This window comes from Mus caroli, chromosome 19 (assembly GCF_900094665.2).
Source record: "Mus caroli chromosome 19, CAROLI_EIJ_v1.1, whole genome shotgun sequence".
NCBI classification, from domain to species: domain Eukaryota; kingdom Metazoa; phylum Chordata; class Mammalia; order Rodentia; family Muridae; genus Mus; species Mus caroli.
Window position 1 is genome coordinate 45,180,144 of NC_034588.1, and position 15,514 is coordinate 45,195,657.

The 15,514-nt window shown below is 42.2% G+C and overlaps 1 protein-coding gene across 1 annotated transcript in view; it reads left to right on the forward strand.

Moving 5' to 3' along the window:
- Sorcs3 (sortilin related VPS10 domain containing receptor 3) overlaps positions 1–15,514 on the forward strand; it is a 593,715-nt gene that overhangs the window by 313,643 nt on the left and 264,558 nt on the right. Inside the window, exon 4 of the mRNA XM_021151815.2 lies at positions 13,452–13,610. Coding sequence (XP_021007474.1) covers positions 13,452–13,610 — 159 coding nt within the window. The remainder of the gene's footprint in view (positions 1–13,451; positions 13,611–15,514) is intronic.

Here is a 15,514-nt window from a genome sequence, read left to right on the forward strand (position 1 = left end):
ACATATATACATATATACATATATACATATATACATATATACATATATACATATATACATATATACATNTATATACATATATACATATATACATATATACATATATACATATATACATATATACATATATACATATATACATATATACATATATACATATATATAATCTTCTTCTGCCTGCTTCTATAGCCTGAGTGCAAGCCAACAGCAGCCTCAGATATTTCCTTGTTTCCCTTCGATGTTATCTTAAGCTAGGCAGGACATCAAGAGAAGGAAGTAAATTTGTGTTAACATGTAAGCTAGCATGGATGATAACTGTTGCCTATGAATAAAGGAGAACGGCTCAATTGGGTTCATGTCTATTCTTCAAACTGACTGTGGAGCAAGCCTGAAAGAAAGCAGCTCATTGTTCCACAGCTGAAGCTAATTACTTCAGGGCCATGTTATGAATAGTTTGGTCATGTTCAGAAAGCCTAAAATATAGGGTTGAGGAGGTTTTTTTTGGGGGGGGCGGGGTAAGACACAGATCGTCTTGGTATAGGCAAAGCTATTGTATTGTGACCTTAAGAGAGGGAATAATTGGGCACACTACCTCTGGCAGAGTAGCAGGAAGTTAAAAGCTATTCTGAGGAGGATGGTTAACCATGGAGTCTTGGTCCTTCTGTGATTAGCTCTGCCCCAGTGTCACATCTTCATCTGCTATAGTTATTGACCTCTTAATGCTCTGAAGAAACTGACCCATCGAGATAGATGTCAAAGCTGAATTGCCAGCTCTTTTTAACTAGCCGAAGTGACCTAAGTGCTATCACTGGTAAGGTGCCGTGAGACACTGGCAGTGTCCTGTTCTTCACAGAGCTGGGAGGCAAAAAGAAAGCTGGCTTTTCTTGCTCCTTGATGCATGCATGCAAAGCAGTGGCACTCACAACTGGGCAGGAGTGTTGCCGAGTGGTTGCTCAAGGCAGGTCTGAGGTCTGCACCCTCTTTTAGGATATGGAAAGATCAGGAGAACATGGTATTTAACAAGCACTTTGGAGTGTTCCAGGCTTCACTGGGATGTTACACAGTATACAGTAAAATACTTGATACACGCCATCTTGGCTTTTCCTTTCTGCTCTGTAGGAGTTTTCTTAGAATACCATCACTATGTATTATACGACTATACTATAGTAAGTTAGCTATTTTGGATTCTGAGATATCTCTTAGCATCTGCATTATCCCAGACATTGTACTAGATACTATGGATAAGAAGATTAAAAGACATCAGCGCTGTTTACAGAGACAGCCCCAGTCTGGAGGGGGTGACGACTGAGAGAAGGGATGTCAGACAGGGCACAGCAGCTGTAGCCGAGCAACAGGACCAGGAGCCAATGGGCCTGGAGCTCAATCCAGGGGCACAGGGAGCTTGTGCAGTGCACTCTGACTGCTTTTTACATTGGATCCTTTGTGCTCTTTAGCAGAGCAAGGGCAGACCAAGTGCTGGGTTGTGGACCATGAGAGGAAGCCTGGTAGGGTAGAGCTAAAGGCTTGAAGCCCCAGAGACCCTGAAGGAATGGTAGGAGCTTTGCCTGCTCCTGGCACCAGGCCCCAGTTGTAGCTGCAGCACCCCATAGATTTGTGGCAAGCCCCAAGCCCTTCCATATGTAGATGAGGCCTCCCTAACATCTCAGACCAAGATAGTAGGAAAAGAGATCTGTGGTCACTTAGACTCAAAACAGAGTTCTCCATGCTAATGAGGTACCTAGAGGTCCAGAGGGTGTGCCAATAAGCTTCCCTTCCCAGACATTCCTCCCTGCAAAAGGTATTTAATCTCAGGCCCACACTGAGAAGTGGTGTATGGTTTTACACATCCATTTTCCACCATGACAATAATAAACCATTTGAAACCATAGACTGTCTCTTTTCATTGAGATCCACCTTGGAGAGCCATGGAGAAGGCCTTCGCCTACAGAGCCACAGCCGAGTCTCCCACAGAAGACCTCTCTACACTCCCAGCCACAACTGCCACCAAGCCTCCCGCTTCAAGTCAAGGAAGGACTATTTCTACTGGGACCAACCAGGGCTCTCCTTTCCCTGAAGACTCCGTTCTCAGGTCTTCTGCAACTCCCAGAGGCACCTGGATGTCCGAGAGCCTGAGAACCCCACAGCCCCAGCTTCATTGAAGGCCTAAGATCCCCAAATCAGCTTTCCTACCCCTCAGACTGCACTTTCCCACCCCCTGAGCTATGTCTAACACTTCCCTTCAGCCCAGCATCCCCTCCCTGGCGGCTGCATGGGATAAGCCCCAGGTCCTGCCTCCCCAAGCAACTGTGCCCTTGGCAGATCGGATGAGGGTCAACACAACACAACAACCAAGAACCTCCTGGAACTCTCGGTCAGATCTGGGAAGCAAAGTAATCCCATTCTAGCTCCATACCTTTCACCAATCAACTTCCTTTGCCTAGTGAGGGATGGAGTCAGTAAGAAAACTAGTAAAGAGCCCTCATCGCTTCCAACGGGCAAGCTCAGGAGTCACCCTTGGAGACCTGTACCATTTCCAGGAAATATGGCGGTCCTGTTATTAAAAGCTTAGAAGACATAGCTTATGCCATTGCTTGGGGGGCTTTGAAGGCTATCTATGCCATTTTTCATTATCCAATAATAAATATCACAGTGAAAGTCACCTTTAACACTTAAATATTGCTGGGATTTTATGGGATTGAATGGAGCGCGCTGCCATGGTATTAAAGAGCCGTATGGGTGAGATACTTTTATAACACATGCTTCATAAAGCTGTATAAAGCAAGTGCTACAGCACCATTCTTTAAAAATGAGAGCATCAGAGATCAGCTTGGAGGCAAGAGGGGCCCCTGCTTGTTAATTAAACCTCTTGGTGATGCTAATCTTTCAGGAAAAAAAGAAAAAAGAAGGAGGCTTACAGGAATACAGTTTGCAACAGCCTGCACTGGGCTCTGGGAGCAGTGAGAAGAAAGCAGCCATGTCACATGGCTCACTGGCAAGGAACTGTGAGGCTCCCACAGCTTAGATCAACTATATCAAAATTGTAGGTTCTCTTCTTAAACCGATGAATTTATTATCAGACCCGTTACAAGGAACTGTGTATTTACAAGTGTCTCTAACGTCATGTTATCTCCCTAGGTTTATTTGTTTTTTGAAACACAAGACAAACATTGAAGCTTTCTCAAAGCAAACACTAAGGCCTGGTACACCACACTGACGCTCAGGTGCCACCCCTGTCAACTTCTGAAATTTCTTTCTTCACCTCATTCTCATAGCCTACAACCATCACAGAGTCACGTGCTCAGTGGCTAGGTTCTGGCTGCATGCATTTATCTATTCTGTAGACTTCACATTAAATGGAGGCAAATAGTATGTGCTCTACAGTGCCTGGCTTGTTTCTCCTCTAAATAACAATTTTAAGGTTCATCCATATTATAGCATGTATCAATACTCCATTTCTTTTTATGGCTAGATAATGTTCCATGGTGTACCACAGTTTGTTTAGCCATTCCTCCATTAACAAACACTTGGGCTAGTTCCTTATGTTTTGGTCATATTTTGTAAGCAGTGCTTCTGTGGATCAATGTGAATATGCATTTGTTTATCTGCTTTTTACTCCTTTAGTTACATATGCAGGAGTGAAAATTTTATGACTCTTGTTTTACATTTTTTCAGTTGTGTGTCTGTGTATGTATGTGTGTGTATGTGTGTATATGTGTGTGTGTATGTGTGTGTGTATGTGTGTGTGTGTATCTGTGTGTATGTGTGTATATGTGTGTGTATGTGTGTGTATGTGTGTATGTGTGTGTGTGTGTATGTGTGTGTGTGTATGTGTTGTCCCTGCATAAGTGTGCAGATTTACACTTGATCTTAGCCAAAAGCAGATTTACATGTGTGAGAGGGCATGTGTTTGTTCAAGTATATATGTCTGTCTGTCTGTCTTGTCTGTCTATCTGTCTGTGTATATATGTAGGGGTCAGAAGGCAACCCTCAAAGTTGTTCTTCAGGAGCCAACAATCTTAATTTTGGGGTTAGTCTCTTGCTAGGACTTGAACTCACTGATGTGGTTAAGCTTTTAGCCAGTGAGCCCTGAGGGTCTGCTTTTCCAGTGTGGGAACTACAAGTGTGTACCACCATGCCTGGCCTTTTTAAAAACATGAGTACTGGGAACTGAATACAGGCCCTACATTGCAAACTGACCTATCTCTCTAGCCTGGGAACAGAATTCTTGTGTGGTATTTGCATAGAGAGCACTGAGCGGATTGCAGCCTTCCCTCTTATTGGGAATAGGGTTGGCTAAATGATGGATTTGGCCACTGGATTCAGGGTGAGTTGTGTTCTGGTGAGCTGGAGTAGTAAAAGCTTCCTCCACATCTGGCTGTCTGTCCTTTCATCCAGCGGTTCTACAGAGAGGGCAGACACTGGGATTGAATGAACCAGGAACAGAGCTATAGTGCTTGTGAACGCCCCTTGAGAGACACTCACTTAGACACTATACGGAATGGGGAGCGGGTCCATTCCCAGCCATCTGGAATTTCCATTTTCACTGTAGTAGAAGCAGGCTGCTAAGAGCTCTAAAAAGCACAGAAGTGCAATGTTGTTTTCTTAGTGGTGGGCGTGTTTGGGTGTGGCTTTGATGGGACTTCACAATGTAATGTAGAAAGAGGAGCTCCCCAGGGAGAGGAATGACCTCACTAGGGATTTGTGGAGATGGGAGCGCAGCATATTTGGGACACAGAATTGGGTGACACTTTCCACCAATGATCCTAGGAGAAGGCAAGAGAAAGTTCTGTTGGAACTGTGAAAGGAATTATGTAAGTGCCATACTATGGGGTTGGTGCTCTCTAGCCTGGCATGCTGAATGAGAAATATAGCACAGTAGCAGCTTACTCTCTCGCGGGTCCCTTCATGTGCTGTGGGCATCATGGACATCCTTCTGCTACGACAACTAACTGTCAGGCTTCATTCTCATTTATGAATGTAACATGTAAGAGGAAGTTTCTAAATATTATTATTTCTCCTTTTTCCCAAGCCACAGTAGTGGTCACAGTGGCAGTAGAAACTATTGTGGTTTTGGAGAAAAATGTAACACACTGCAGTGGAGGAACTAAGTGAGCAATGGAGTGGGGTTTATGTTGTTACCCCTCATCTTTGTATTCTTGGTCGTGTCCATCATAGGCAGAGCCACAGTAAATGGATGCAAGCCCTTTGGTTGACTGCAGGGCTGAATGTCCAGCTGTAAAAGCAAGGTCTGTTTGAGTCTGGTTCCATAGTGATGAGATTCTGTATGGCTTGGGTTTACTCCAGGCTGATCCTTAACACTGCAAACACCCAGATAAATACCCAGAAGCTGTGGTGAACATGATCAGAGTAAGATGACCCAACTCAGGCCAAGGCAGAGGAGTGCAGGTTAGGAGAGGCTCCTGAGAACACATGGATCGACTATGAGAACCTTCCACTTATTTCTTCTGCTTCTTTTGATGGCCTGGTGGGTGTAGGAACATCCTGCGAGCAATTCTTCCCAAGTACATTGTCAAGGACATTTTCTGGCCCTCTGCTGTGGGATTAGACCCTTTCAAAAACCCTCGTTAGGAAGGGAGAGGGGGGGAATAAAGCAAGGTGAAATGTAATTTCCTCTTTAATATAGACTGTCATTTAATCTAATATTATAGAAAATGATTAGATCTTAAAAACCTATAAATTACATTTGACAACTCTCTGGTGTGCCTCTGCCTTCCCTTTTGGCAATTATACATGGCGACAGTGGGCTGTGGCAGCTAGGAGCACTCGGAATGCAGGGTGTTTATTGGCTCTTAATGAGAAGTGATTAATCTAAATCACTGTAGGGGTGGATCCTTTCCGGAGCTCTGGAATCATGTGTGGCAGTTGGACCTTTTGACAAATGTGCTGCTGTGTCCCTAACAACAACAAAACGTTAGCAACAGTGTGTGTGTGTGTGGTTGTGTTTCCTTTCCTTGGGTAAGGGGGGGGGGAGAGAACAACACGTATATATACAGACACATGCACACATGCACACACACACAGACAGAGAGCAGTCACTGGGGTAAGATAGACATCTGCAGCCTTTGGACTTTTGTCTCTCTTCCCCTTTTTGAATCCCCTCTCCTGCCTCTTCCCACCGCCCTGGGCAGAAGCAGCTGCAGCTCCTTGTTATGTCTTTACCTGGAGGGCTCTTTTCCCGTTTATTACTGTTATTGTGGTTTTCTCTTCCCTGCTAGTCTGGGGACCACCTGGCATGGGATGATGGATCATTATGGGGAGTACCTGCCTGGCAAAATTGCTACCTCTGCTTCCCCCCCACCCTTCTGTTTCACATTGAGAAAGAGGGGAAGCAAAACCAAAGAACGAAATCATTCTAAAACCCAACATGAAAAAGGCTCTTGTCCACCCTAGCCCAGACTGCTGAAGGGGTGTTTCCATAGAAGTAGGGTGCAAGTGGTCCATCAGGATTCAGCCACGCATGGAGAGTTACCATGGCAGGACACCCTCCTTCCTCCTCCTGCTGCTCCTTCCCTCTTCTGTTTTCAGGAACTTCTCTTTGCTTAGTTCTGTCTGCTTTCTCCTTCACCTTGCCCTTGACACAGAACACAGCAAGAACTTAACTCAGGAGGTAAAGTGGAGTCTGAGCTTGCCCTTTGATCTTAGCAGCAAGTGAGTAAGCCACTGCAGAAGGAGGTGTGGTAGGCAAAGCTGAAACTCCCTAAAGAGCTCTAATCTCCCAGCCATGTATGTGTGTTAGGTTTTCAGCTAAGAGGAAATTCTAGTTCTGGGTGTAATTTTACCGTTAATCAGATAGCCTTCACCAGACCACAGTCTAGATTATCAAATAAAATGAATGTCTCCTGGTGTGGGAAAGAGGACGGGGGAAGATAAAGTGTCCATGAAAAATAGGATAGACACTGGCAAGGCTGTGACTGCATTTGAAGACAGATGCAGATTAGGAGCTAAAAAAATACAGCAGCCTCTAAATCTAGGAAAAGCACAAAAACAAGCTTTTCCCTAGGCCCTTCCAAAAGGATGTAGGAAGCCTCGTGGGTACCTTGATTTCAGCCAAACCTGGTTAAACCTCTGTCCTTCAGATACATAAGATATTTACACTACATAATTTAGGGTCCCTAGTTATAATGAGATTAAGACACCCATACAAGGTTACCGCAAACTGAAGAGGTGCTACCATAATTCCTGTTTGAAATCCCATCAGTGAGATGGTATTAGACTGTGAGGACCCTGGGGAAGTGATCAAGTCATGAGGGTGACTCCCTCACCAAAGGACTTGGCACTGTCCTGAAGGGGACTGCGGAGAATCTGGTCTTGGGTTTTCCAGTCTCAGTAACTCTGAGGAGTACAGGTCAGCCATGCACAAATCACCTAGCTTATGATATTCTGCTACAGGACTCCAGACAGACAGAGTAAGGTGACAATGCCCGCCTGCCTTCCTCACCACCTGCTGTGGTGTGCAGGTAGAGGTCATGGGCAGCATTTGGCTCTCTTCCGGTTCTCTTCAGGTTCTGAAGACTGAACTGAAGTCCTCAGGATCCTGTAGCAAATGCTCTCAGTTACTGAGCCATCTCTTCATGTTTTCCTTGACTTACTTTAGTGGTTGATGCTTTGTTAAGTGAGGCTTATGTTAAATTCTATAGGACAAGTAGAGTTAGAAATTGGGTTTAATGCACTTATACTATGTTGAGTTAGAAAGTTGGCAGTTGTAATCTTGGCAAATAAAACAACATGCATATTGGCAGAGTGGTACCAGGTAAAAAACATATGTGTAAGCACAAGTATAGGTTAATGGTTTTATCTTTAATATGTATTTGTAGTTTGCTTATTGTAGTCATAATAGAATCTAAACACACATATATACAATTCCCAACACAGTTCCTCAACAAAGGTGCTATGAACATTCAGTGATTGATATTTGTGCTGTTTAATCTTTATTGTAAGTGTGGATCTGTGCATTGTTACATGTTTAGCAGCATACTTCATCTCTACTATGTAGATCTCAGAAACTTCTTTGACCCTAGCTGTGGCAATTGAAATATCCGCACTTTCTCTTCTCCTTATTCCTGTATTGAGAACAACCACTGAAGGTTGGACAGAGAAGAGTAGTATCGGCTTAGGCTCTGATTCAGTGGAAATTTATCCTCAGCAACATATCAATTACATCAGTGTGTTTGGGGTCAGTTATGCTACCAACTCTCTCACACTCTTGGCAAGTCTATTAATGTTATTGCTTTTTCTTATTGATCACTAAATGCACTCACGATCTACCATTAGGAGTCAATTACATAGTAAATTATAGTGTCCCTATTTTTCTATTCATAGAGTGGTATGCTTATGAAACTCTTCTCAGAACATTGAAGAGTTTGTTTCCTTGATTTGGGAGATGTCAGGACAGAAGAAGAGACTGAGAAATGCTTAGCTTTCAGTATTTCCGATAGGTTGCATAAAAGAGAAACATAGACTATGTAATTGAAGAAAGTAACAACTATCGATGATATTGTTAGGCTCAGCCAGGAACTTGACTTGTGAACTCCAACTGTACCTTTTACAGTCTAGAGTGCAATATTAAATGGGGTCATTGTTATTCAACTTTCCCAGAGTTTTCCCGCAAAACGTGTTATAAACAAGGTGGGAAAGGTATGATAACATCACCATGTTGGTGAACACCAGCGCTTGACTGTCCTTCATCTAAAGGCGAGACAATTCAATACAATGGATAGTCCAATTCACAGAGACTGGATGCCTGAGACTGGTACCCAAGCTACTGGTGTGTTTAGCGCCACCATGGTCTGGATCTCCCCACAGGGGTGAGATGAGAATGTTTTTTCAAAGCAACAATTTTATTGAGCAAATCCACAATTACCTACTGGCTGGTTTTCATTCATAGCAGAAGTAGTGTTGGTATTTGCTAATAGTGTTTTCAGTTATTGCCATGCATGCAAAATGCACATAAATTAATGTCAAATCTAATAGGTACTGTTTTTCTCCATGATTCTTATTTCTTAGTTATGATTAACGCAGGTATGTGCACAGAGAGAAAGAGAAAGATTTACCTTAAATGTCCAAGTGCACAGTGCAGTGCTGTTAATATATACACACTACGGTTCTGCAAATCTCTAGGCGTTTCCATCTTGTGGCACTAGAATGTTTTATACACTGCATGGCAACACTCTGGTTCCTCTCTCTCTTCGCCCTTTTTGTTTGTATCTTCATAGAGCTGCTCCCTCTGATCATTTCTGTCACATCCAGTCTCCTCTTCCTCCCTTCTGGGGTCAGTTGTACAGTTACCATGACTTATTTAAATATCAAGGTGTCATATATATAGTGACTCTGTACCTTGCCTTGTGCTAAGCTCCTTTGTGCTTATCTCATTGAATCCCAAAATTAACACTCAGTAGAAGGTACATTCCATGTTCTCTTCCTGGAGATGACGAGAGTGAAAACATTGAGTAGCTTCCTCTTGTTGACAAGTGAGTAGCAATACTGAAGATTTGTATTAAATATCTTTGCACATAAAATCTATCCCATTAATAGTTTGCTAGCCAAGATTTGAAATACCTCCCCCGCATTCTTCAACATCCACTGTCCATCTGTTTTTGTTTTTGTTTTTAGACAGGGTCTCATGTGGCCCAAGCTGGCCTCAATCACTCCATACTTGAGAATGACCTTGAACTCCTGATGCCCTAGCCCTCATTTAGATTCCTGCCCCTTTCCCATTGCCCAAATCATACAAGCACAGAATGTATAAACATCTCCACAGCCGCCATCACAGCTTGTGCATCTGCACACTCACAGCTACACGATGGAAGGCAGAGATTAACCTTCTTTGTGTCTCTGCATAGACAAACTCTCTTACCTTTACAAAGAGTCCCCTGGCTAGCCCACAAATGTTTAGTCAACAGGTCTACTTAGTTGGGATGCTTATTCTTTGAGGAATTTGCATACTTTCCAATTTGAGGGGATCCTTCCCACTTCTTGTAGCCCGTCAGCTGCCCCATTTACTTGCTTTGACCCCATAGAACTTTGGATGCAAATCTTTCCTTAACAATAAGATTTTTTTTTATGGCATGAGATTATTTTCTGTATATATGTGGCATTATCATGTACAAGGCATATTTTACCTTGAGGTTTAACTTGGGACACAGTATTTTCTGTCTTACATATACTAATATTATGTTTGGATTATTTTCCGGTGCCAACATACAACCTTGTACTTGCTCCTTTGATTCTTATTGAGTTCCTATTCTCCGGGTCAGAGGGAGAAAGTGAGTTTTAGGAGTTAAGGGATTTCTTGAAGCTACTTTTATTTCTTCAGTGAATTTCTTAGACATGATTTGGGAAAGCCCCGACTCTGAGTATTCTGTGTAGCTGGTCGGATTACAATAGTTTTGGGGAGTAATGAGGAAATTGCTTTCCTTCTGAGCTTCAGGTTCCTTATCTGTAATATGCAAAAAAAGCCATACTTCCTTCATGGGGTTTATGTGAGGTTTGGATAAAATATCAGGTGAGGTATGAGCCCTGGTTTAAATGTCTGTTTGTATTTCTTTTTCCTCTCATTTTTCTCAGAAAGCAGGATTGAGACTTGCAAAACAAAAAAGAGACATAGCTACTGATATCCAAGTGTATAAAAGGTTTCCTGAGGAGAATGTCAGAGAAAGGTTGCAATAAAAATGTACTCTTGCAAACAGGAACTCCATAAAACTACCACACACTGTCAACATCCCTTATTGTCTATACATTAATTTCTAAAACTAGTCACTCTACCACTGCGATAAATTCATTTCTGTATGGGTGCACATATGTGTATGCAGGATCTGTGCATGTGCTAGTCTAGGTGTGTTTAATTCCACGTGGTATGTGTTTGTGTTTGTGTGTGTGTGTGTGTGTGTATGTATGTATGTATATACATCACATGCTTATGTATGCAAGCATAAGCACACACAGAAAGAGACAGAGTTAGAGGAAGAGAATTCATTGCGTAAAATATTTGATGGCAAACCTTATGCAGAATTTTATGACTCATGAGGTATAAAATAAAGTCTATTTAGGATGGTGGCCTTATCTTCTAATTAAAATCACAGTCATGAGGCTTCTCCTTCCTGCATAAAGGAAGCAGTTTAATTTCACCGGAAGAGGGAAATTTATTTCCTTGCATACTCCATGGTTCACCCATTGGTTAAATGTATAGTGTGATATGATGAGACTGAAGTTGTCCCTCTTACCCAGTTAACTATGATCTCAAACTCTATAAGCACTGCAAACACTCCCCTAGCATCTTCTTTTTTGTTGCTGTTGTTGTTTTTTGTTTTTTGGCAGCTACTATTTTATTTATTGGTTAGATCAATTGCTCTTAACTTCTGAGTCCTGACCCATTTGGTGGTCAAACAACCCTTTCACAGGGGTAACATATCAGATATTTACATTACGATTCATAACGGTAGCAAAATAACAGTTATGAAGTACGACAAAATAATTTATAGTTGGGGATCACCACAACACCAGGAACGGCACTAAAGGGTTGCAGCAGTAGGAAGGTTGAGAGCCCCTGGCTTAGATCAAACTTGTAGCAAATCATTTTCCACAGTCGTGCGATAGTGAGGAGCCTACCATACAGGCATTTTCCACCATCAAGTTTATAATTTTTTTTTAGTTCATTTTTTATTAGATTTTTTTTCTTTATTTACATTTCAAATTCTCCATCCCCTCCCCCTGCTCCACAACCCACCCACTCCTACTTCCTGGCCCTGTCCCAGCATTCCCTTATGCTGGGACATAGAATCTTCACAGGACCAAGGGCCTCTCCTCCCACTGATGACCAACTAGGCCATCTTCTTCTATATTTGGAGCTAGAGCCATGAGTCCCACCATGTGGTTTCTTTGATTGGTGGTTTAGTCTCAGGGAGCTCTGGGGGGACTAGTTAGTTCATATTGTTGTTCCACCTATGGGGCTGCAAACCCCTTCAGCTCCTTGGTTATTTTCTCTAGGTCTTTCTTTCTTTCTTTCTTTCTTTCTTTCTTTCTTTCTTTCTTTCTTTCTTTCTTTTTTTTTATTACGTATTTTCCTCAATTACATTTCGGGAAACCCTAACATCTTCTTAAGACAACCCAGTGCTTCTACCAGGGTCCCCTCTCCCTTTCAAGTTCCCAGGAGGAAAAGACAATTGTGTGTCTACTAGCCCATACAGGAACTTAGCCCTTTTCACACAGGAATAAAAAAGTTACTGAGCTGCATCCATTTCTTGAAAACTTGCTGATAACTAATGATGCCTTATTTCAGTGAGGCCAAAGCAACTATTTGAGAAAAAGCATGTTTAACTTTAAAGCTGGGAAGGCAGAAAAAAGGAGTATTCTCAGGAAAGTGGGAGGTGGCAGGGAAAATAGAAGAGAAACAGAATTAAAGCAGTTCCTGAGGAAGAGAGAGGGTTAAAGTGAAAGGTCAATGAATGACCACAGTCGTGGTCGTGTTCAAAGGAAACAATACAAAGCAAACAAAACAAATATAAAACAAACAAACAAAAAAACCAACCAGCCAACCAACCAACCAATCAATCAAACAAACAAACAAACAAAAAACAAAACAAAACAGAACAAAACAACAACAACAAAAAAGCCAAGTTCAGTATCAAAAGAGATAAGAAGGAAAAATCAGATGAGATTGGTGTTCTAGAAGCCCCGAGAAAGAGATTGCTTTAGAAATGATCAATCCTGAATTCTGTTGGTGTCTGTCTGACGGGTTTCAGAAATAGAAAGACAATCATTTCGTAGTAGAGTGAATGACACTAAAGCACTATGCGAAGGAGCAAGACGACCTTGGACAGAGTTTTAGACAGTCGTTTTAGTAACGCCTTATCCAGAACATAACTTCGAGCCTTGTGTTTTAATGCACTTTGGATGGCATTGGACTTAATATTGAAGAAACTGAGGCTTCCCCAGTTGAAGTGCTTTCCCATGATGCCATAGCTTGTATGAAACTGTTGAGAGGCAAACCTGCCCTTTCTGACACCAAAGCACCATCCTGCATCTGCCTACTTGAATCTGGTATCAAACCAAGGGCAGCATTATTTTCTAAAGGGCCTCTGTAGATTTGTGTTTTGGGAAATTTCCCTAACCAAGGAATCATTAACACTCTTGAATCACCTGAATCATAGTTCAGAGTGAGCAGAAGATATCATGAAGTCATGGGAAGGAAGGGAGGGTTTTCCCCATATCTAAAACAAATGTGTTCTAACTGGTGGCAAAGGATGGAGGACCACCTTATATACACTCAACACTTCAAAGATAAGAAGAAGAAATGAAACGTCCTTTTGTACCTAGACCTAGACTCACACCCTATTTCAGCTCAGCAAATCATGGGAAAAATAAAGCCACATTTCTTATTTATGTTCACTTCAGCCTACTAACTCTGTTTTTACTTTCTCCTACATTTTCATTAGATCATGCTCCTTAGTGACCCCGAGATGGAGAGCAGTGTCCTGATCAGCTCAGATGAAGGGGCGACCTACCAAAAGTACCGGCTTACGTTCTACATCCAGAGCCTGCTCTTCCATCCCAAGCAGGAGGACTGGGTGCTAGCCTACAGCTTGGACCAAAAGGTGAACAAACACTGTGTTTACAAGTTGTCGCTTTGGGGGAAAACAAACAAACAAACAAACAAACACCGCGTGTTTGCTTAGCTCAGATTTTGAGAGTACTGGTAACATTTCATTATTCCAACCATGATGGTTTGATCTTTGGCCATGAACTTCACTCTGTTACTCTTAATTATCAAAATATACAGAGCAGGTGTTCGTGTGTGTTGGCGTGTGTGTGTATTGTATTGGCAATGTTTATTTTTCATTTCATAGTCTTATAATGATTTCCTCTAAAATATAACCATTTCACTTTCTTTTATAACCCCCTGTGAGGCAAGCAAGAGGTAAGTGATTGTTATGGTTTTCTACTGACAGCCATAAACAGAAATGCAGAGGACCAGAGTTCCTAGCCAGACTCTCCGATATTGTAGCTGGGAGAGCTGATGTTTGAGTGGATAGTGTCAGGTCCTCTATCTAAGGTGCATTTCATCCTACTCTGCTGTCTTGATTTGGTGAAGTTTTAGTATACCCTTGTTCTCTAGGAGTCAAGGGAAGCTTTAAACAAGTCTCTTCTGCTCTTTCCTAAAGGTAAGTTAAAGGTGTAGCAGCCCCCGAAGACTTTCTCTTTGAGATTTAACATCCATGTGTTCTGCTGTGTACTTGACAGTGTCTCCTATGTACTGCAGAACCTTTGACAGACCTTAAAGAGAACTCCCTATCTTTACCCACTTTTGCCAGCTCTCTTCTAGGATTCTCTCATTGAGCTTCAACATAAGAAGCTGGGCTCCATCATGAGTAGTGTCTTTTTCCTAATCCACCATGTTGGATCTACCATTTTGCCTTATTGATGAATTTCTGCTAGGTGAATGGATAGTTGAAGAACTGTTTAAATGCTGCAAAATGGAATCTACCATGTTTGTTCAACTTATATTTCAGAACAGAGACTTGATTATACCTCCTTATATCTCCTGTCATCACCCGCCCCCAGGACCTTAGTTCGTATACCAAGCTAGTATACAATAAAGTTATGGGATTGGTCAATCAAAGGGAAAAGATAATCTCAAGAGCTATCTTGCACAGAGATATGCACAGAAGAGCTTAGCTGAAATGGTTTCTTCTGTCTACTCACTCACAACCGTAAACAGTTGCTCTTGAGTACCTATGTGACTGTGAGTATGTGTGTGATGTCAGCACCTTTAAACAATAATTTCAACATAACCTTTATATCTCTCGTTAGCAGAACCTCATGGTGGGCACCAGGTGCTTAATGCAATCCCCTAAGGACACCCACATGACATTTGCAGAGCAAAAGCCATTGCAAATACATTTCTTTCATGGCATCAAGTGGATATTGTATGAAAGACTTAGCCAAATGTCAGACAGTCTGTGAGTTTAGATGCTTAGTGTAGCCAAAAAAAATTTGAACCTATATTGAAAAAAAAAGCCAATTACTTGGATGTTGTTACATGGTTGTGTGGTGGTTTTATTCAGAGGAAGCCCCGAGGTTAGAGACAGCAGACCCCTCCCTCCACGAGGTTGATAAGGCCACTGTGGCGTATCTCTGGGTATACCTCTCCTCCATTTCCACAGCACCAAGAATTTCAGGGACATTCCTCCTGGGGTATGCTTGTGGATATAATGCCTTCAAAATCCTCTCAGGCTTGATGATTTTTTTTTCCACTTAGAATAAATATTTGGAACGTGGCAGTGGGTGTTGATGGATTTTCCTAATCACACTGCACATTTCTAGATCTATTAATTCCTTAGGTACTTCTTCTTGTTGACATGTTCTGCTGAAAGCAGCTAACTATTCTTCAGACCTACAGTCTCTAACAAGTATGTGGCCATTCTTCCTTGGAATAAATGGCACTGGGAGAGAGATGAAGCCCCTGGCAATGCTTGCAGGGGTGGCATAAAACACCTCT